Here is a 22163-nt window from a genome sequence, read left to right as displayed (position 1 = left end):
AGAGTAGGGGGTGCAGGTGTTGCTGGCAATGGGAGGATTCATTGCTGGTCTATAAAAGAAATGAACTGGCAGCCAAACTTCTTTTATACTTTCCTGGTGAGAGTGTGGTTGAGTCATCTGTGGGAAGCTAGCTAAAAACAAAAGCAAAGGAACAAACAAGAAACAATGTAAAACCTAGTCAGACCTGCTGTATAAAAAAAAAAAATTAAATTAAAAAATTAAAAAAAACAAAGAAACAAAAACCTAGTCAGATCACCTACAGGGATGTATACCAGTCTATTCCAGGCAGTTTTTAAAAATTGCTTTATTTTTAAATATGAGCAGACAACAGTGTTTTAAATTGTAATGTAGTCAAATGCATTAGTTTTCCTCTTATGATCTGTTATTCGTGGTCTTAATTTCTTTGTTAATGTAATGTCAAAACAAAGTAGAGTGAAACAATTGCTAAAAAGCACGTGTAGTATGTTACTAATTACATTGAAATGGAAACATATCAAGAAATACTACACATTGTTTTTCATTAGATACATGAATATATAAGGGATAATAACAATAGTAATACTATTCTGTGTCTACAATATTTTATTTCCTTATTTTAAAATCTGTTTAATTAAGGTATGAATTGTAACAAAGTTTAATTGGGAACAAAGTATCCCTTTTTACTTTTCTATAATTTGAGATATTTCATAGTTAAAAGAAGATAAATAGGCAGCCACAATACCCTGAGGCAAGGCTTACCATAGAGGAAGGTACTTGGTGTTGGGGAACCCATAGAAAGGCAGATTGCTGGGTGGCTAGGGAAGAGTTGGAAGGGAGTGATGGCATGCAGTCTACAACCCAAGGGAAACACTGGCAGTGCTGGAGCGGGGGAAGCGGGGGCGGGGGGGGGCACCAGGAGTGGTGGAGCTGTGTTTCCCTAAGAAAGTTAGGGGCATTTGTGGTATGTGTGTTGGGGGAAATAGTGAAGATCCTATAAAACCAAGTTCTGTGAGTCTGGATCTCATCCCCAGGAAAAGGTGAAGCATAAAGAGGGCTGAGCATCAGGGCCAGGGAAGGACCCTGGAGACCTAGTGAGGAACCTGGTGTCAGTATGTAATTGGCAGGAGCGCAAATTCTTTACGAAGGGGTTTTCCCCTAACATGATGCCTTCCTGTCTCAGCGGGCTATAGTGTTTTTGCCTTTTCCCCTTCCCCACGGCAGAGGGGAGGGAGGAGCCCTTGTTCCTAATTGCTTTCCCCTCGTGTCGCAGCCCCTGGCCTTCTAAAGTCTCCGCTAAGCGTGCCCAATGCTCCCTTCCTGTTCCATCAGCCGATCCCACCTGTCTCTCAGGCAGCCCCAGTTTGCAACTGTGAAGGCCTTGTCAATATGTTTTTTCTTTCTTAGTCTCCTTTCTAAGCCCAAACCCTTCCTCCTCTGTCCTTGCGGGGTTCCTGCACGCTGAGTCGCCCGCGGAGCCCTCTAATTCCTGCCCACTGCCCTGACTCCTTTGCTCTGCCTGCCGGCCTTTCTGCTGCATGGCAGATCCCCTTCCTGCAACGTGTGCTTGAGCAGAGCAGTGTCCCAAGTGAGCAGAGGTAGACGTTGATTTTCCTATCCAAGCCAGCTTGAGAGACAAGGCAGGGCTTGTGCTATGAATCAGAGGGTATTTATCATGGCTCAGGGGCTGGGGTTTACTTTTCTCAAAGGTAATTTTGGGAAAATATTTGGAAATATTTACTTTCTTTCACTTGTGTGATGTGAAAGCTCTTTCTATTTGGTGTTCTGAATTCCCTGTTTACACCTTCTAAAAGAGAGGTTATCCATCCAAAGGGGAAACATGATTTGGTTTTGGTGTTATGCACTACTTTTTTTTTTTTTTATGTTGTCTTTTTTAGATTGAGGTAAAATTTACATATAGTAAAATGAATATAAGTAAATTGTGATTTTTAATCAATATCTACACCCATGTAGTTATAATCCAATCAAGATAGAGAAGCTTTCCATCCTTCCCAGGAAATTCTTTTGCTCCTCTTTTAGTTAACTTCACTCCTACAGCAAACTACTCTTGATTTCTCTCAGCTTAGCGTAGTTTTCATGTTCCTGAACTTCATAAAAATGGGATCAGATAGAATCTGTCCTTCTTGTGTCTTGCTTCTTTCTCTTTTGTTCAACACGTTTTTGAGATTATTCCTGTTGTGTTCTTTTTTTACTGCTGAATACCATCCCATTATATGAATATACCGCAATTCATTTATATATTCTCATTGTGATAGACATTTCAGCTGTTCCTATACACTAGTGTAAACTAACTGTGTAGAAAGATGTAGAACTTTTCTTTATAGTGGAGAGTGTTCTTTATAAAATCAAAATTACATCAAAATTACTTATAACTAGTAGTTACAAGTGAGGAAAGTGGGAGGAGCAAGAGGGTAGGGGATTAAGAGGTACAAACTATTAGGTATAAAATAAAATAACCGGGCTTCCCTGGTGGCGCAGTGGTTGAGAGTCTGCCTGCTGATGCAGGGGACGCGGGTTCGTGCCCCGGTCCGGGCAGATCCCACATGCCGCGGAGCGGCTGGGCCCGTGAGCCATGGCCGCTGAGCCTGCGCGTCCGGAGCCTGTGCTCCGCAGCGGGAGAGGCCACAACAGTGAGAGCCCCGCGTACCGCAAAAAAATAAAAAAATAAAAAAAATAAAATAATCTACAAGGTTATATTGTACAACACGCAGAATATAGCCAATATTTTATAACAACTATAAATGGAGTATAACCTTTAAAAATTGTGAATCACTATATTGTACACCTGTAACTTATATAATACTGTATAGCACCTATACTTCAATTTTAAACAATTACATCCCTAGCTGATTATCTAACATACTGGAATTAGAGTCTCTGTATCTTATAGACTCTTCTATTATTGGAAAAATAGAAGCTTGAATGTCAAGATCCTTGTGGCCCTACTCCCCAGTTTCCTGAGTCAGCTGGCTTCTGGGAGTTCCCTGGCGGTCCAGTGGTTAGGACTCCACGCTCTCACTGCCAAGGGCCCGGGGTTCAATCCCTGGTTGGGGAACGAAGATCCTGCAAGCCATGCGGCACGGCCAAAAAAAAAGAAAAAAAGAAAAAGAAATGTCTTGATGTTTCCTCAACTCCATCCTGAGTCTTTAAGGCCATATTAAATAATAATAATAGAATTTTGAACTGTTACTCTGCATATTACTGTATGAACATTGAGTAGTTAATCCACTAAAAATATAATTAGTTTTACCGTGTTTCAAAAAGAAACTGGAGGAATAAAAGACAGTTCCTGGGTATTGTTTAAAGACCCCTGGAGGCTTGAGCTAGGAGGACTGAGCACCCCACACTTGAAACTTGGGTCTGGAATTTCGTTCATGCTGACCTTTGCAGGTAAACTGTTTGAACTGGTTTTCTATTGCTCTGTCACAAAGTACCCCAAAACTAACTTGGTGACTGAAAACAGTAAACACTTTTTATTTCATCATTTGTGTGGGTCTGAAGTTCAGGAGGAGCTTAGCCGGGTGGATGAGCTCAGGGTCTGTTGTGAGATTGCCGTCAAGGTGTCGGCACACGTGGCCAGAGAGGAGCCTTAAGAGAAAATTGAGAAGAAGATGCTTAGCGATGGGCCTTGAAGGAGGAACAGCAGCTCACCAGGGAAACTGAAAGAAAGAATGTGTTTGAGGCAGGCAGAGGCGGTAAATGCAAAATAAGAACCTTTTTTTTTTTTTTTTTTTTTTTGTGGTACGCGGGCCTCTCACTGTTGTGGCTTCTCCCGTTGCGGAGCGCAGGCTCCGGACTCGAAGGCTCAGCGACCATGGCTCACGGGCCCAGCCACTCCGCGGCATGTGGGATCTTCCCGGACCGGGGCACGAACCCGTGTCCCCTGCATCGGCAGGTGGACTCTCAACCACTGTGCCACCAGGGAAGCCCAAAATAGGAATTTTTATGTGGTTCATTAGCAAGAAAGTAGAGAGTGCAGTAAAGTTGGAGGAAAAACTCAGGAAGGCCACAGTAACATCTTGCTAAAGAATTCTGAATATTTCCCGCAAGCAATTTGGATCTGCAAAAAATCTGTTGATTTCAAGCATGAAGTAACACAATCAGATGCGCATTTAGAAGACAAATTAGAGAGAGGGAAAATTAAGAGGCCAGTAGAAAATGATTGCAAAGCAAATGGGTGGAAGGGAGCCGGAACAAGACAAGGAAGGGTGTTATTAGAATCTACCGCCTTAGATGTGGTGGTGCGAGGGGCTGGCGAGGGAAAGTGAAGGATCCAGAAGTATTGCCGGGATTCTGCATCAGTGACTGCTTAACAGTGATGTCTTTAACCAGGACAGGGAGTGTGGAAGAAGCTGGTCTTGAAGGAAAAATGGTAAGTTCGGTTTGGGCATGTTGCTTGTGAGTTACCTGTGGCCCATCCTGGCTGAGACATGAGAAGCAGGCAGGGAGCATGTAAGCCTAGAGTGCAGGAGAGAGGTCTGAGCTGAAGATGAGGATTTGGAAGTGTCCTTTGTTGTGGCCGGGCCTGCTGGAGGCTGGGTGACACGGTAATGAATGAACATGGAGCTGTGGCTCAGCAAGGAACCCCTTATATAGGTTAGTGGTTCTCAGCTGGGGACAATTTTGCCCTGCAGGGGACTTTTGCCAATGTTGGGAGACATTTTTATTTCTCACAACAGGGGCGGTGGAGGGGGTACTACTGACAGTGGGTAGAGGGTGGAGAGGCTGTTACCAGAAAACTGGGTTTGCCTCTTGGTGGGTATTGAGCCAAAAGACACAATCAGCCAAAGAGCAGGAGAAAGAAAGATTTATTATTACTTGCAGCAAGTAAGGAGAACACCGGGGATCTTTCCCAAAGGTACTGGGATATCCTGGGATATCTCCCAGGATAGCAAAATTGGGGAAGTTTTAAGCTAAGGGTACATGCAAATTAATGAAGGGGCTTGAGCAGAGGAGAATTCAGTGTAGAATTGGGGCAAAGGTTGACGGAGTCCAAGCTTTACTTGACTGAAGTCAGAAAACGTCAACATCATCATTCCATCCTCCGCCTGGGTGGGTGCTTTATTTCCTGCAGAACTCAAAGATATATATCGGATTGTTATGTGTATCCCTGGAGGAGGACCTAGGACTCTATTTCATGCTGAACTATTATTTCTTGTAGCCATGTTTTTGCCACAAGAAGAAAGCTGGTCTCTGAGAGAGGAAAATGAGACAGAGAGAGCTAAGAGTGTGTGATCAGTCATACTTTCCCTTTATTGGCATTTCTGTTTCTGTTTTTCTTTTTTAACTTCTATGAAATTAATGTGGGAAGGAAGGATCCTGCTTCCATAAAGTTGAAGTTAGCACTCACTTCCCAAGACCTTGAAGTATGACTGATGACATGCTCTTAGCTCTCTCTCTTTTTACCAAAACTAGCTTGAGCTGCGTTTCTGTCACTTGAAACTAAGAAAGTCCTGACTTAAACAGCTTTGTTAATTTATCCTGAGAAGAAGCTAGTGAAAGGAAAAGATTTAAATACAGATGAGAATAAGATCATTATCCTGGAGGATGAACCTTAAACCTTGGGTAGGAAGAGGGTCCTCTCACCTTCTGAGTAAGAAAGAAGGAGGTAAGAATGGGCATGGGTGAAGATGAGTTTGTAGGTGTAGGGTGAGAATTCAGGGCAAGGAGACTGGCTGAGTAGGAATTAATGTCATCTGCTGGGAGAAAGGATGAGGGCTAGAATCTTAAGGAGAGCAGTGAAGATTAAAATAAATATGATGAGGGATGGAAAAAGAGCTGAGCAGGGACATATTAAAGGGTCACTAAGAAACGCCAAGGGCCCAGTTGAGACGGAAGACTCCAAATCTGTTTCATGGCCACTCTATGGTATGATTTTGTTGTGTCCAACTGTCCTCAGCAGCCTGCATGTAGGGGCAGATGATGATGGGGTAGCAGTTACTTGGACGTGTGAAGAGAGTAGACTGGAGGAAAGTGACAAGACTGTGGGGAAATGACTTACTCTATAGGCCATAGGTAGGATAGACAGGGAACGAAGCAGGAGAAAGGATGGGTGGTAGTCTGGGTGGGAAGAGAGGCTAGGGGTGGGTGAAGTCTGAGAGTACTAGCAGATGTGGCTGGAATGCCAGGAGAACATGGAGGAAAGGAGGGAGCTTCTGGGGGTGGGAATTAGTAAGGTTTTAGAGGAGGAACCGTGTAGAGAATGGCAGTGTTCAGGGTGTGAGAGAGCGAACCCTCATTCCCTCTCATCCAAATAATAAGGTTGCATAAAGGGGAAAAAAATAACACTACTTCCATCCATCTCGTGCCTTGATATCCCCGTTAGGCTGACTTCTGGGAAGGACACCACCCTCCTGCCCTCCTTCTCCCAGCCCTCCACGCTGCACATACACACCCACCCGGTGGCAAAGGCTTTCCTTGTTTAAGCCTACTTCCTACTCTTACCTCCTACCCTAAGGTTAACAGAATTCTGCTGTGTCATCTCATTTAATCTGCTAGACTGAGCACTGTAATTAGACAGATTCTATCTTTTCTTTTTTTTTTTGAATCACTGTATCCTGAGTGCCTATGACAGGGTGTGGCACACAATAAAGTTGTTGAATGAATGAAGATAAACTTCAGATAAAGAAACCAATGCTGAGAGTACCATAAACTGGCCCCAGAAATGGGAGTGGGCTGGGGGTAGGGGACCAGTGCTGAGAAGCTGGCTGTTGATGGGTCAAGCCTGCTGCAGTGGAGCAGTGGATGCAGAGGGACTTAATTTGGGTTTTTAAGTGGGATGGGTGGGGACTGAATCATCAGCATGGAAGAGATGAGGGTGGGGTTTCGTGGTGAGAGTTTTTTGGAAGGAGAAAGAGGGATGAGAAATTGAAACCAGTCTTCCTGTTATTTTTAGGCATTAAACAAGTGAGCTCATCTAATCCTAGCCACCACCCCAAATTAGGAAAAATCAAATCATTGTCCAAGGTCACACACTACTAAGATCATAAAGCAAAACTTTACCCACCCGGGGATGAGTCCTCCCCAGAATTCAGAATCCCTGTCTGGGACTACATCTATTCCACTGGCAAAATTCTCTCTTACAAGGTTTCCTTTTCACTTTTTTTTATATCTTCCTAGTCATTTTGAATATCAACGGTTTGCAGTTAATAACCCACACCACAGTGGATTCAGTCAGCCATTCACGCATCCATTCAAAACATTCACTGCGCTGCTATGAGCAGGTACTGAGTGTTCCTAAGGGCACTGTGCTAGGTGTTGGGGACTCAGCAATGAACAAGAGAGACAGGATGCTTGTCCTTTTATAAACAGGCTGAGTAGTTTGGGGTTTCTTTTTACTAATTGCTCTGAAGATCTTAATCAAGCTTAAAAATCCTTCCTGAAAGATTCCTATCAGAAACTTTTTTTACCTAATTATTTACCCAAGACCTATATTCCAGTCTCCTGCTAGGGAAGCTGACTTACATGTTACTGGATAAACACAAATATTGTTTTGAATAAAAACAGTGGAAGGCCTTCTAAAGATAAAAATCTCCTGAGGAGTCTCTGCTTTTAATTTCTGGTGAGCACGTGGATCTCAATAAGGGGAGATTATTAAAGAGTCTCCTCATAATTTCACACTGTTGGCTCAGGATGAGTTTCTGAAAGTAAATCTGGACCTATTTCTCCAAAGGACATTACAACCACTTTAAGTCTAAAGGGCAAGGTCGGGGAGTGGGGTGGGGGGGGGGCACTAGAATGCTGGCTACGTTCCAGTATTACTTCTGGGAGGTAGAAGTGATGGTGAAAATGGACAGGGCAGAATCTGCAGAAGAATGAGGCCTCACCTTCTCACCCTGGGAGGTTCAGGGATGGATGAGATGAGGCCACGTAGACGGCTTGAATTAAATTCCAAATGGTGCTTCTGGAGTCTTTGGCCACATCAGATGGGGGCCGTGGGAGCCTGCATATGGAGAGGAGTATAGAGGGTGGGAGTCTCATTTTGCTGTACTTGATAGGGGCCACTGATGGGAGACTCTAGTAGAGGAAGGATAGGAGGGAACCAGGAAGCATCAGCTTGGCCCTGGAGAGTTGGGGCCTGCCAGGCCTGAGGGATTGGCTGGTGATAGGACAGGTCCTGATGCATGGGGCAGTGGGACCATCAGAGAGTAATTTGTTTTAAATGTGAGAGTAGGGGCTGAATCATCAGGTTAGGAGCCGAGAATGGTAGTGAGGGTTTTTCAAAGGAGGAAGAACTGTGGAGGAATGAAACCAATCCTCTTATAATTGCTAGGCATTTTTACAAATTAGCTCATTTAATCCTTAATTTCTTGCAATTCACTATCTTGTCTTCTTTTCTTCTTCTTTAAGTAATCATAATTTGTAACAACTATATTTATTCAATGAAATTAATTTAAAAAGAAGACTAATTGAGAATTTTATATTCTAAAAAACAAGACTAACTCTTCTAGAATTAGGGAAAATTGTTTTACTTATACAAAGCCTAATACTCATTTTTTTTCTCTTTATGCATCAGTATAATTAAGGGAAGCAGTAGGTCAATGAATATATGATGAAAATATTAGATGTGAGACATGTAGAAATTACAACACAAGGAAGCTAGACCTGTTTAGAATAAATTGGCTAGTTCCTGAATGATCCAAATAATTGAGGTAAAGAGGGAAATCAGGAAAGTCTCCAGTTTACAAATAAATTGAGCTTCAAAAATGTGTTTGGGGACTTCCCCTGGTGGTTCAGGGGTTAGGACTCTGTGCTTGCACTGCAGGGTACGTGGGTTCTATTCCTGGTCGGGGAACTAAGATCCCACAAGCTGCGTGGCTTGGCCAAAAAAAAAACAAGAACAAAAATGGGTTTGTACATTAGTTATCTGAGATTTGGTACATTTCCCCAATGGAAAGAAAATTTTAGGTATGGCTGTAACCTGATAGCTGATTATCTCATCAGAAAATAGCTGAAATCCATTATTTGTACACAAGAACTGTACAGCAAACAAACCAAAATTATCACAAAATACTTAAAATTAATGCAACATAAAGACAACGCACTAAGAAGACTTTAATTTTAAATTCAAGAAAGAGAAAGTTTAATTAGGAGGTTGAAAGAGTTAACTGAAGAATCTGGTGGAGAGTCTGAGGATGCCCTTTGGACACTGAGTAGGGACTTTTGGGCTAGATGACAGATACTGTTTTTAAGACATAATAAAGGAGATTTTCTGAGTGCCCATCATTTATAACACCCAGTAGGTAAAAAACACCACTCATTCAAAATCCATCAATTAAATATACCATTCAAAGCAGAGTCTTTAGGTGGTAGTTTTTATGCACTTTGCACTCCAGCCATTTTAGAAATTCAATTCACACACACACAAAGGCACTCTCCTTCTTTTGGTTTTGCTGTTCACTTAACCAGATCACCCTTTCTCCTCTTCATTTCCTGACAAAATATCCTCCCTCGAAGCCTAATTCAAATGACACATCCATCAATTTTTTAAAACCCCTTGACAAAATATTAGCTGTCTCTCTTCTGAAACCAGTTGCATTTTGATTACATTTTATGCATCTCGTTTATGATTTACAGTTTGTCTCCCATTGTAGTATTTGTATTCATGCTCTGTCTGTAATGTTAATGGGAGTAGACTCTTGTGTAGGCCTTCTCCACAGCTTCAGACCACCTTTGCAAAACAGTGTTCCCCTCAGCCTGATTCCCCAGCTCCATTTAATTTTTTTTATAGAAGACTTCATACTGGACATAATAGGTATTTTTTATTGTCTGTCCCCTCCCCCAGAATGTATGACTTATGAGGGCAGGGACTTCGTTTCATTTACTGCATTACCCTATCCCCAGTGCCTAGAACTGCACCCGGCCCACAGTAGGAACTGAATAAATCCATGTAACTGGAAGTGAAAGAAATACCAACTGGGGTATGTATATCAAAACACTGAGTCTAATAATTCATTAATTCTATCACTATTTACCTGCAGGACACAGCAAGTCATTAACCTGTGATGGGCATCATTTTCCTATAAAATCAACAACATCGTTAAACATAGGATTGCTGAGCTCTGGTGTCATTCCATTACTCTGAGAGTAGAAACTGAGAGAGATGATGAAGTAAAGGACTTCAAGTAAGTGGATGTGTGAGGGGAAAAGAATGCTCCAGGCCACACTGAAGGAGCTACTCTTGGTGAAGGTCAGAGAGAAAATGATAAGCAGAAGTGAGGAGAAAAAGATGCAGAAGAAAGGGCTGCCTTCAGACTCCTTTGCCTGTCAACAGTGCTCTGGGAGAGGTGCTCAAAGCAGAGAGGAGATGTGCTCAAACTAGGGAGCCTGAGGCCACGTAGAGAAGCCGGCTGCTTGGGAAGAGGCTTCCAGGGAAGAGGAAAGGCAAGATGAAAGGGGAGTGTGCGCGCGCGCGCGTGTGTGTGTGTGTGTGTGGCGAGCTCCACATGCTTTGCAATTTTGCCTTCTCTCCAGCAAACAATCACTCTGGTGTGACTTTGTCAAGGCCTGATTAAGCGTGTGGCTCATATGTGAAAGCAAATGAGAAGTTCTATCTATACAAAGAACACATTCGTTCTACATTTAATTTATGACAAAAGCTCTTCTTTATTCCCCAAAGCAGACTAGATTCTTATCTCTTACCTTGAATCTCCACAGCACTTTGCGCTTCTCATCCTAGAATATCTTACTGCGTCTAGGGTTGCCGGCTTCTGTCCTCTTGCTTCCCGGCGCCCGCCCGGTGCCGCCCCTCTCGCCACGCTAGTAAGTCTGAGGAGGGCACTGTCTTTCTGTCTTTGCATTCTCTGCACCAGCCTAGTACAATCTCCTGTAGTGTCTGTCTCCGTCTGTCTTTCTCTCTCTCATACTCATGTATTTTACGTTTAACTAATAATAGGGAATGGCTCAAATTTAAGTTATTTGAAAGTTCTAGGCTGGTTCTGAAAATAGGAACCGATCCCAGGCGGAGGTTTTTAAATTTCCCAAGCAAGTCACCATCGAGATATGTACATTTAAGAGAAGGCCATCTAGGAAGCAACGATTGACACTTTTTTTTTTAAACAAACTTAAAAATAAACTTGGGAATTCTAAACCGTGGTCAAAGACGCGCTGTCCTTGCCCGCAGAGACTGTCTGGTCTTCACGCCCCTACACCGTTAAGGCCGAGCACCGGGTGAGGCCCGCGTTCCTGCGGCCACAGAGGGGAGGGAGGCCCCAGCGATCCCAAACACGGAGTCCTGGACAACTCCCCACGCCCTCCCGCTGCGCGAAGGCCAGGCTGTCCCCGGGGCCCTCAGGGAGCCGCGCCCCTCCCAGGCTGCGAGAACTCGGACCGGCCGGGCTGCACGCAGGCGCACTGAAGCCCGGGCAGGGGCGTGTCGGAGGCGCGCAGGGATGGGCCGGCGGGGGCGGGGGCGGGGCGGGGCCGGGCCGATGCCGTTTCCGTTGCCTGGAATCCCCAGAAAGCAGCTGCCTGGAGCGTTCTCTGCCCGCGTCTCTGCTAGCCCTCTGCGCCGCCGCTCTCCCGGAGGTTCAGGTCTGGGTGAGTGAGAGCGCGCCTAGCCCGCCGAGGGCAGCGGGGGCGCCGGGGTGGAGCGGACGCTCGGCGGAGGGCTGTCCCAGGAGCTGCGGCGAGGGCGGGTCTGCGGCGGCGCCCGGGGGGCTGTCTGGACGCCGCGGCGGCGAAGTCCCGCTCGCTGAACCCGCCATCTCTCTCTTCTCTTGCAGTCCTGCATCAGTCACCTTCTCCTGACCTGGGCAGTCGCCATGGCACAGGTAAGACCGTGCGCCCCCGTGCAGCGCTCGGATTTACGAACTTTGTAAACTGTTCAGGAGTTCTAGAATTTGTTGGAAAGCCAGAAGAGTTTAGGAGTAAACTGAATCTGTCTTCGGGAATTTCTTACACTTTCTGTTTCCCCTTTGTTCCCCTTCCTAGGGAGCGCCCGCCCGAACCTGCTCCCACCTGGCGCTGCAGCGCAGCCGCCGGTGACGTGGCCGGATTTGGGGGGCGCTCCCGCTTCGTGAGTGAATGTGTAAAAGGGAGCCTTCCTAAAAATCCAGAGAGTGGCTGAAATTAGAACCAGAGCAAGTACAACTCCTTGTGGTCATGTGAAGCGAACGCATTTCTTTTTTTCTTTTCTTGGCTTTATTTATTTATTTCGCCAAGTTTCCTGTATTTGAATACTATGAGTGGGCGTTGGCTTTTTCCAGTAGAGTTGTAGTGGAGCTTTTTCCAGTCGCTCAACCCAATTTAACTAAAAGGAACATTTCGTCGTTGGCACAGATTTTTTTTTCCCCCCCAAGCAAAAAGATTAAACCGAAGAGCTGCTTTTCCTAAGTAACGAACTCGCGGAACGAGTTATGAATTGAATCTGCCTTGGGACTGTTTCAGAATTTGATTACCTAATAACGGCTTTCTTTGCTGTTCTTAACATTTATCAAAAATGTAGGGAAGAGAAAATCATTTAATTTATATAGCACTCTTTAAAAATTGACCGTGTTGTACAATCTTTTGTGAATAAAATATCGGTGCTTACGACAGCTCCACCCCGAAACTAATTTTACAAGATCTCATCGATCTAACTGGCTTGTCAGAGTCCAGAAACTTTTTTTAAACAAGTGGTTCAACTCAAACAATGCCCTCTTTCATGTATAGTTCACTTAAAAAAAAATCAGATTGACTTATCAAAATTGAATAAGGTTTCATGATCCTTTCCAAGACAAGATGGGAGGATTAAGAGGAGTTGGTAATTTTATTAAATTTATACAGTACTTCCATTCTTACTTCCTCTTTTGCACTTAAGAAGTGTTACAAAAACCCAGGTCTCATATTACTTCAAGTGGAAACTTCGGTTTAGATTCTTCAACATATAAAAGGATACTTTTATATGGAATTAACTTTGCTGAGCATTATTTTTCCAATCTTGATATGCTGGTGTGGTGATGTAAATGATGATTTCGCAAGCATTAAAGAATAATTCTCTTTATCCTAGCTCTTTTGGCTGTTTCTCTTTTGTAAATTTACCCAGTGATTTCTGAAGTTTTTCAGTCAGTTCCTTTAATTATGTAGACTCTACCCAAGATAGCATAAGTGAACACATTTCCCCAAATGTGGACATTGATAATTTCAAAGGATGAAAATAGTGTAAAAGCCCTTATATATACAAAACCTGGGAGAATGGTGGCTTGTATTATAGAATTTTGTACATGACCGCTATTACAATATAACCAGGACTGTTTTCTATCCAAGCCACAGTTTTTAGTTATCATAAAAGTTACAAGTACTATTAAGAAAGATAGTGTTGAATTTTACACTAGCTTTGTTATTAGTTATCCTTGGAAACCATGGAAGTAAAACATTTTGTTAAATATTTAATATTAAGGTGAAGTTTTGTTGGCTTTATACTTACATTTGATGGTGTGCAGAATGCCTACATTATGGAATTGCACTTTTACTGTCTAAAATTTCCTTTGGACCCCAGTGTAAGCTGAAGTACTTCAGTGTTGGGTTTCAAACAGTTTCCATGGTAGTACCTTTTGTTGACGAGCGGTATGGGCTTCCACTCTCTGGCCATCTGTAGAGTAATGGCATCATGGCTGAGTCTTAGAGGTGCACGTTCTGGCAATTTAAAATATGTTGTTAAATATTAATGTCTTTTATTTAATGAAAAGTGAAAATATAGCCTTCCACAAAAGTGATTCTTCATGTTTATGAGCTACATCTTCCATACCAGTGGTTTTCTCTTCTTACTTAACATTGGGACCACCCTGCAGATAACAGTTTGCAGATATCCAGGAATCAATTATCGCATATGTAGATCACGGGCACGACTGTCTTATTACAAATTTGATTGATCTTTGACAGATACATTGGAGTTTCTTTTTTTATGTAAACAAATATTATTAGGTATATTTTACACTTATGAATATTTATATTAATATATTTATAAGTAAATTATACATTATATTGTAATGAATGTACTTCATGTCAATGCTGCTCTTTTTTAAAATTTTTTTAAATTTATTTTTTGGCTGCGTTGGGTCTTCGTTGCTGTGCACTGCACTTTCTTTGGTTGCAGCGAGCTGGGGCTACTCTTCATTGCGGTGCGTGGGCTCTAGGCATGCGGGCTTCAGTAGTTGTGGCATGTGGGCTCAGTAGTTGTGGCTCGCGGGCTCTAGAGCACAGGCTCAGTAGTTGTGGCGCACGGACTTAGTTGCTCTGCGGCATGTGGGATCTTCCCGGACCAGGGATCGAACTGTGTCCTCTGCATTGGCAGGCAGATTCTTAACCTGCCTGGCAATACTGGGCAAATATTGGGAACAACATAAAAAGTGACTTATCATGTTAGGTAAATACATTCAGAGTTGGAGGCATTTGTTGGGTACCACTACTTGAGCTCTGCCCTTCTTCTGGTCCTAATTCTTATCCATTAGTATTGAAATATGTGGGATTCAACCAGTTAACGATTATTTGGAGAGAAATAGTCTAACCTGAGGCTTCCCAGTTTTTCTCAAAGAGAGCACCCTGGTTAACTCTATCTTCTCCATGACATACAAGAATATAAATTACAGATATACCTGCATGTAAACAGTCCCTGGACAGTACTTTTTTTTACAGGTTTGAAACTATTCATTTGAATGGTTTTATATTTATCTGGTTTGAAACCACAGCATCCATGTTATTTTACCATAAAAGGCAAAATGAGTAATAAATTATTATGATTATTGGATCAGTAACAAAATCTACTATGTTAAATTTGGGTACAAGCTAGTTGAATATATTTACTAAGGAATAGCCAAAGAGCTGTTAAAATTGCCTGAGTTATCTATATGTAGTAAATATTTTTGAATCCCTTCATCTTTTTTCTCTCAACAATCAACTTCTGTTTATGTAAGTGTGAATTTTTCATTAGGTTTTAGGGTCATTTCTTTAATCTGACTTACAGTATTTGGGGTTGGATTTCTTAAATAGGCTTCTGACCTATTTCTCTCCTATAGCTTTACTTGCTTACACAGGTTTGTTTTTTTTTAAATCTAAGTATTTAGCTACAGCCAAATTATTTCATAGATATTCTAATTTATTTAAGTATTTGAAAGTACATTGTGTAGTTCTGTGTTCTTTGGTTTGAAAAAATCAAGAGTTGGCTATATTTCATAGACAAATGATCCATTTAATACATTTTAATTCAATTTAAGGCTTTTATGTCTTTAATTTTCTTTAGGATAATGAAACTTTAAAAAATTACATTTTGGGCAGTCTGAACCTCGTTTAATTTATAGTGTTGTTTACAAAGATTTAATGTATTCAGGGCATCAGGAATGTCATGAAGCAAAAGCAGGGTACATAATTTTTGACTAGAAACTTCATGAACATCATAGCTATCAGCCTGATACATATTTAAACTGTACAAAATTTGAAGAGAAATTTTTTTGGTTGGCTTGAAATCACTGCACTATGATCATTTACAAGGGCCCTGAGCAAGCAGGATCAATATAAATAAGGAAATTTGAGATGAGGTTCATTCCAGAGGAGTTGACTGGAGGTTGAGACAACTAAAGATTTGAAGCTAACTTATTTCTTCCCTTTGTCTAGGACCAGCCAAGTTCATTAGATTTCTGTCTCTCATTTAGATGCAAAAGGAAGTAAAGTTGTGAATCGATGCACACTCTTCTCTAATATGGGAAATCTGTAAACTTGATTGTTTTCTGAAGCATCGATGTGAATGAATTGGTTAGTGAAATAGCTTTTCACGTGCTATGTGCAAAATGGCCAATTCAACAACTAGGTAAAATAGCCCCTTTGGAGGTTAATACATTTGCCCGCTTTACCGACTCAAAGGTATCACCATTATTCACGGACAGTTAAACTTTCCACTTTATTAGTATTTGCCAAGGGAAGGCATTCTTATACTAGCAGGGAGGTAGCCATAGGAGCATTAAAGAAACACAACAAAAATCTAAATAATGTTGACAAAACCTTTATTAAGTTACTAAAAACTTTTCTACCACTGTGCACATAATGTAAACTATTTTATAGTGATGCTTTTTTTCCTTACATCTGACTTTGAGAGGTCAGAGGTAGTTGGATGATTAGACAAAATGGAAAGAAGCAAAAATAAGGAGGATGAAAGGGAAAGGAAGTTATGTGAAAGTTAGCAAAAGTTATAGACCAGTTTGAATTTGAGGCTTTGAACTATAATTTTCACCTCTTTTGATGGGATTGAGCAACAGTGAAGATTAGGACTTGAGATCTTATTTCTGACGCCTCATGGTATGTGTTTGTGCCCCTCGGTCCTCTTCGAGGTTCTAGTTTTTTCTGATATTTAATTTACTTTGCATCTCAAATCACAATCGTGTTTCCCTGGCTTTTTCCTCCTTTCTTGCTCATCTCATTTCTTTCCTAGTACAGTGATTTTCAATTTTTTTTTTCTTTGCTGATCAGTGGGACCCATCATCAAAGGAAATATTAATGGGCCTGTTCTGTATTGTGTCCGTCAGATAAGACCTGAACTGCTCTGCCTGGAGAAGGAAGGCAGAACTCTGCCCTTGGCCTCCCCACCCAGCCCTTTCTTGGGGGAGGGGGGGAAAGACTTTGCGAAACCTGAGCCTCAGAAGAACCGTAGGTAAAAACCATTGTACAATGGCCATCATCAAAAAATCTAGAAACAATAAATGCTGGAGAGGGTGTGGAGAAAGGAGAACCCTCTTGCACTGCTGGTGGGAATGTGAATTGGTACAGCCACTATGGAGAACAGTATGGAGGTTCCTTAAAAAATTACAAATAGAACTACCATATGACCCAGCAATCCCACTACTGGGCATATACCCTGAGAAAACCATAATTCAAAAAGAGTCATGTACCACAATGTTCATTGCAGCTCTATTTACAATAGCCAGGAGATGGAAACAACCTAAGTGTCCATCGACAGATGAATGGATAAAGAAGATGTGGCATATATATACAATGGAATATTACTCAGCCATAAAAAGAAACAAAATTGAGTTATTTGTAGTGAGGTGGATGGGCCTAGAGTCTGTCATACAGAGTGAAGTCAGTCAGAAAGAGAAAGACAAATACCGTACGCTAACACATATATATGGAATCTAAGGAAAAAAAAATGTCATGAAGTACCTAGGGGTAAGACGGGAATAAAGACGCAGACCTACTAGAGAATGGACTTGAGGATATGGGGAGGGGGAAGGGTAAGCTGGGACAAAGTGAGAGAGTGGCATGGACATATATACACTACCAAACATAAAATAGATAGCTAGTGGGAAGCAGCCGCATAGCACAGGGAGATCAGCTCGGTGCTTTGTGACCACCTACAGGGGTGGGATAGGGAGGGTGGGAGGGAGGGAGACACAAGAGGGAGGAGATATGGGGATATATGTATATGTATAGCTGACTCACTTTGTTATAAAGCAGAAACTAACACACCATTGTGAAGCAATTATACTCCAATAAAGATGTAAAAAAAATAACAATAATAAACGCTTTACATGTTAATATTAAAAAAAAACAAACCATTGTACAGCTGCTCAGCTGTAGTGTTTTGCTTAATGATTTCTGGCTCTTAGTTAGTATTATGTGGAATGGTGGGTAGCTGTTTAGGTGTTGATTTTATTGAACTGGATGACAAATTTAAAGATGGTTTATTTCTCCTCTTAAAATGTTCCAGACCAGGTGATGTTTTCTCATCTTTAAATTTGAAGTGTTATTTCTGTATTATTTTCCTGTGCATTTAAATTCTGTGTCTAGAAAAGCAGCTCTTCACTTGTGTTTTGGTTTAATTTTATTCGTTTTATTTTGGCATAACTAGTCTTTGCAGGCAAAGAACTTTTTCATTTAAAGCAAACAAGTGAAAAAAGCCAACAAAATTATAGAGCCAAAAGAATGGATAATTTTGAAGTTGAGAGTTAACAGACCGAATTATATGTTTTGGCCACGTACTGTCTGAGCATATATAATAATTCCCTTGGTACGGCTCTGGTGGCAGAGGATTGAGGTAAATGAGGGTGAACTGAGGCTGGGTGAAGGGAACAGTAGCTACTTACGGTTGGAATTCATCTGGGAAAGGTGTACTTGTTGAACACCTTGAGGCCAGTGGCAAAGATGGGAAGCAGGGGAAGCCCTCTCTGTGAGTCATGTAGAGTCCCATTTGCCCAGTGTAGATGGTTTTGAGTGGGTGGGGATGGAGCTTGGACAGGATGTCCAAACAAGGGTTCGCTCTGTGTGAGTCATGTCCTGCGATTCACATCTGCTCCCTTACTACCGCTACATGGCTTTGCTAGCTTTCACAATGACTGATCAAATGGAAATGTAGCAAGAATGTTTCCCAATCTTTAGAAAGCTCTCAAAAATACAATCAGCAGTTATGTCTTCTTCACAGTAACTGAGACTCAAGGATACTTCTCTTCTTTCCATTGTTCACCTCATTTCCTTCAGGCTCAGGGGTCAGATGTCTCTTCTCTTTAAGGCAAATTCCTCCTGTCTTCTCTGTTCTTAACCTTTTCACTGTTTCTCTATCTACTAGAAACTTCTTCAGAGCCTATAAGCTGGAAAATATTTTTAAAGTGTGTGTTTTCTTTTACGTATTTAAAAAAAAAAAGCCTGTTTGTAAAATGGGAGTTCACAGAGATGCTCTGCCTCTCAATTCACTCTTTAGTGTCCTCCAATCAGGCTTTTACCGCCACCAAAGACCTCCTAGTTGCCAAATCCAGTGGACCCTTTTCCATCTTCCCGCTTACTTGATTGCCCTATGGTTCGGGCACTGCCTGTTCTTCCTTTCCTTGGAATACTTTTCTCCTTTGTCTTCCATTCCATCACCTTCTTTGGATTTTCTTTTTGCCTTTGGGAGGCTGTGTAGAGCCCACAGTTAAGAGCCCACAGTCCCATGGCCTGTGTTCAGGTGCCGGCTCTGCTACTTGCTTGGGTTACCTGGGTGATTCGCCAAACCTTTCTAAGCCAGTGTGTTTCTTTATCTGGAAAATGGGGTTTCACTGAGGTGGTCCATGTGAAGCTCTGAGCTCATTGCCGCCCTTAGCTGATATTAGCTGCCATTCCGATTGTAGGTGACCTTCCCTCCTCCAGCTCTTCTTTCCATTCCATTAATATTGCCTTTCGTGAAGCCTCCTCCCACAGCTCTAGTTATCACTTATGTGCCCCAGTAACTGACAAGCCTGCTTCTCTTTCAGTATGTGGAGAAGTGCAAAACCAGCCACCCTGTTCCTTATCCAAAAAATGAATCATCCTCAGTGGTTTCCTTCTGCCTTAGCCCTGTTCCTGTCTGCCTTTTCCTTTCCATTTCCACTGCTCCTGACTTAGATCAGGTCCTTTTTATCCTTCTTATGTTTAGTAGTTTTTAAAACAGTCTTTCTGACTCCACACGTGCACAGTTCTGTCCTTTTGTCTCCACTGCTGCCCTAGTGATATTACTGTGCAGAGTCGACCTTGTTCCTTGCCTGCTTGCTTAAACGCCCTCCAAGGGCTTCCTTTGCCAGCGGGGTGAAGGCTGCTCTTCTCAGCCTGGCTTCCAGCTGTCCTCGCTCCCCACTGTGACCTTTCCCTTGTTTTTCTATCCAATCTTACTGCTTGCTCTAGTCTGTTGAAATACTTAACCCTTTGTCCAAAGCACCACATTGTTTCCTTCTTCCATGTTTTTAATCCGTACTGAAATCGCTGCCTGCCCTTTTCTACTTTGCTGAGCCAGCCTGGCAAAATTACAGGCAACTTTCAAGACATTTTGGGGAAGTTTCTCTGATTTCTTTTCTTTCCACTCCTCCTGTCTCAGTCCCTCCTTTATGTGCTCATATTACCCTGAGGAAACCTCTGTGTGTATATACTCTACTGCGCTTGATTACTTACATGCCTATCATTTTCTCCTGACTTAAGAGATCTTGACTTTTTCCTAGTGATTAGTACAATACTTGGCAGTGGAAGGCATTCAGAAAATGGCTGTTGAGTGAATAGATAAGCAGACAGGTGAGCTAAGTCATTCAAGTTCTCACAGTGAGAGAACCCATGGTATTTGTTCATGTTTATGATGATACTGATGGTGTCTTCCTCATCAATCTGAAGTGGTCTTACTAAACAGAGAGGAACTGCAGTTTGCCTTGAGAGAAATAACTTTCCTAACCCATACCAATTTTGAAGGGCCATCTCCTCAAATCTTACCAGTTTCTCTCCCAACCTATTGCTCCTTTTAATTATGTTGAGCCATTTGAAGCTGCCGGTATTCAACCATTCACTTTCCTATGGTCAAGCTATAGAACAAATGGCAGGGAGTTTATTGGCCCTTATTGCATCTGTGCTTTTTAGATAGGGTGGAAATGGAGACTAGCCTGGCTTTGGGTGGATTTCTCAAAGGGTTCTGAACCCACTTCTAATGTGGGGTGTGGTTTCCACACACCAACAAGCAGTTCTCCTGTACCAGATGGGTGTCTTGCTATTCAACTCAGTTCTGCCATTGTCTGCTGCAGATAGCATCAGCTCAGCCCACAGGTTGAGGGCTCAGTTCTGCAAGACCACCCCTCTTCATACTCCCACCCCCATTTCAGACGCCAGTTGCAAGGCCAGATTGTCACCTCTGATTCTGACTGACTGGCTATAGATCGGAGTTTCCAGTGACCCCATCATTGGCTCACAGAACTCAGAGAAACATTTTACTTACTAGATCACTGGTTTATTATAAAAGGACACAACTCAGGATCAGCCAGATGGAAGAGATGCGTAGGGCAAGGTGTGTGGGAAGGGGCAGGGAGCTTCGGGGCCCACTCCGAGTGAGCCACTGTCCCTACAACGCCATGTGTTCACCAGCCTGGAAGCTCTCCAAACCGTGTCCTTTTGGATTTTATGGAGGCTTCATTACATAGGCATGATTGATTAAATCATTGGCCATTGGTGATTGAACTCGATCTCCAGCCCCTCTCTCTTCCCTGAGGTGGGGTTGTGGGTGTGGGACTGAAAGTTCCAACCCTCTAATCACATGGTTGTTTCCCCTGGCAAGCAGCCCCCAAGCCCCCATCCTTAGATGCTTCCCAAAAGTCACCTCATTAACAGAGTCAGGTGTGATTGAAGGGGGTTTGCTATGAATATCAAGCTCTTATCATTATGAAATTTATCACTCTTATCATCTGGGAATTCCAAGGGTTTTAGGAGGTCTGTGCAGGAAATGGGGACAAAGACCAAATATATATGTTTCTTATTATAAATCACAGTATCGCATTTTCCCACTTAGTAGAATGAAGAGCTCTGGCTTAGTTTCATGACCTCCACATGAGATAAGTGAGGCTTCCCTGCCCCTCCTTTTCCTACTTGGCCACAATCTTTTGTTTGGCTGTGGGCGTGTGGGGGGGGTGGCTTGAGGGGATGAAAGCTGCTACCAGTCAACACTCTGGGGCTGGGAGATGAAACTGGGAAAAAACACCTCTTTTCTTGGATTGTATGCTTTTGGCCACATAATTACAACACTAAGGTTTTCCTGTAGGTTCTCTCAAGGCTGACTCTGTTCAGAGGAAAGAAGAGTCTTTCTTCTTTCCTTGAACAAGAGGAGACTATTGTTAAAGAAAAAATTATTCTCGTACTTGTTAAGTGGTAAAGAAGACTTTCAAAACTACTGCAGTAAAGGTCATGCCTATTGCAATGGAAGAGAAGAGATTGGGTTCAAGTCCAAGTATAGCAAAGGCAGCTGGGAACTTACAACCAGTGAGCAGGATGAAGGGGGTCAGTGGATGGAAAGTTACTAAGAGGAGACATTAAGGGTAGAGGGATTCTTGCTGAACTGGCCTAATAGGATTCTTACTTAAGGCAGCCCATGGATTTATACATCAAAGATGGAGGATGAGGAACTTGAACAGATATTAAGGTTTGCGGGATTCTCTGTAAACTGACTTTAGCAGGATTCGTGCTACAACTGGGCTTGGCAGGCTAGAGACCAGTCCTAGTCAAAAAGTGTGCTCTGAGGAGCCTGTCTGAAGTTTGGTCAAGGAGAGAGTCTGTCTCCTGGAGCCCTGAGTGCTACTTTTTCAGGAGGCGGAATGCAGTGCCACTGAAGAGAGGTCTCAGAGCTGACCTCTGGTGCTTTGTCCCATGCAAGTTCTTCCCCATGGATATGTCTCTCTGTTGTCTTTTTTTTTTTTTTTTTTTTTTAATGTGGTTGGTGTTAAGATACT

At 42.5% G+C, this 22163-nt stretch overlaps 1 protein-coding gene and 1 long non-coding RNA gene across 2 annotated transcripts in view; one reads left to right on the top strand and one right to left on the bottom strand.

Moving 5' to 3' along the window:
• Positions 1 to 4843: 4843 nt before the first annotated feature.
• LOC309822225 lies at positions 4844 to 10703 on the bottom strand. Its single transcript, XR_014296718.1, has 3 exons — positions 10639 to 10703; positions 7824 to 7939; positions 4844 to 5065 (listed from the first exon to the last, which is right to left on the bottom strand). It is a non-coding gene; the product is annotated as an uncharacterized lncRNA (long non-coding RNA).
• A 724-nt stretch (positions 10704 to 11427) lies between these two features.
• ANXA5 (annexin A5) overlaps positions 11428 to 22163 on the top strand; it is a 29923-nt gene continuing 19187 nt past the window's right edge. The window contains exons 1-2 of the mRNA XM_082653569.1: positions 11428 to 11535; positions 11721 to 11768. Coding sequence (XP_082509695.1) covers positions 11760 to 11768 — 9 coding nt within the window. The 5' untranslated portion in view covers positions 11428 to 11535; positions 11721 to 11759. The remainder of the gene's footprint in view (positions 11536 to 11720; positions 11769 to 22163) is intronic.

Source organism: Grampus griseus (genome assembly GCF_964374135.1).
Source record: "Grampus griseus genome assembly, chromosome: 4".
NCBI lineage: Eukaryota > Metazoa > Chordata > Mammalia > Artiodactyla > Delphinidae > Grampus > Grampus griseus.
This window is presented reverse-complemented; position numbering and strand designations above follow the sequence as displayed.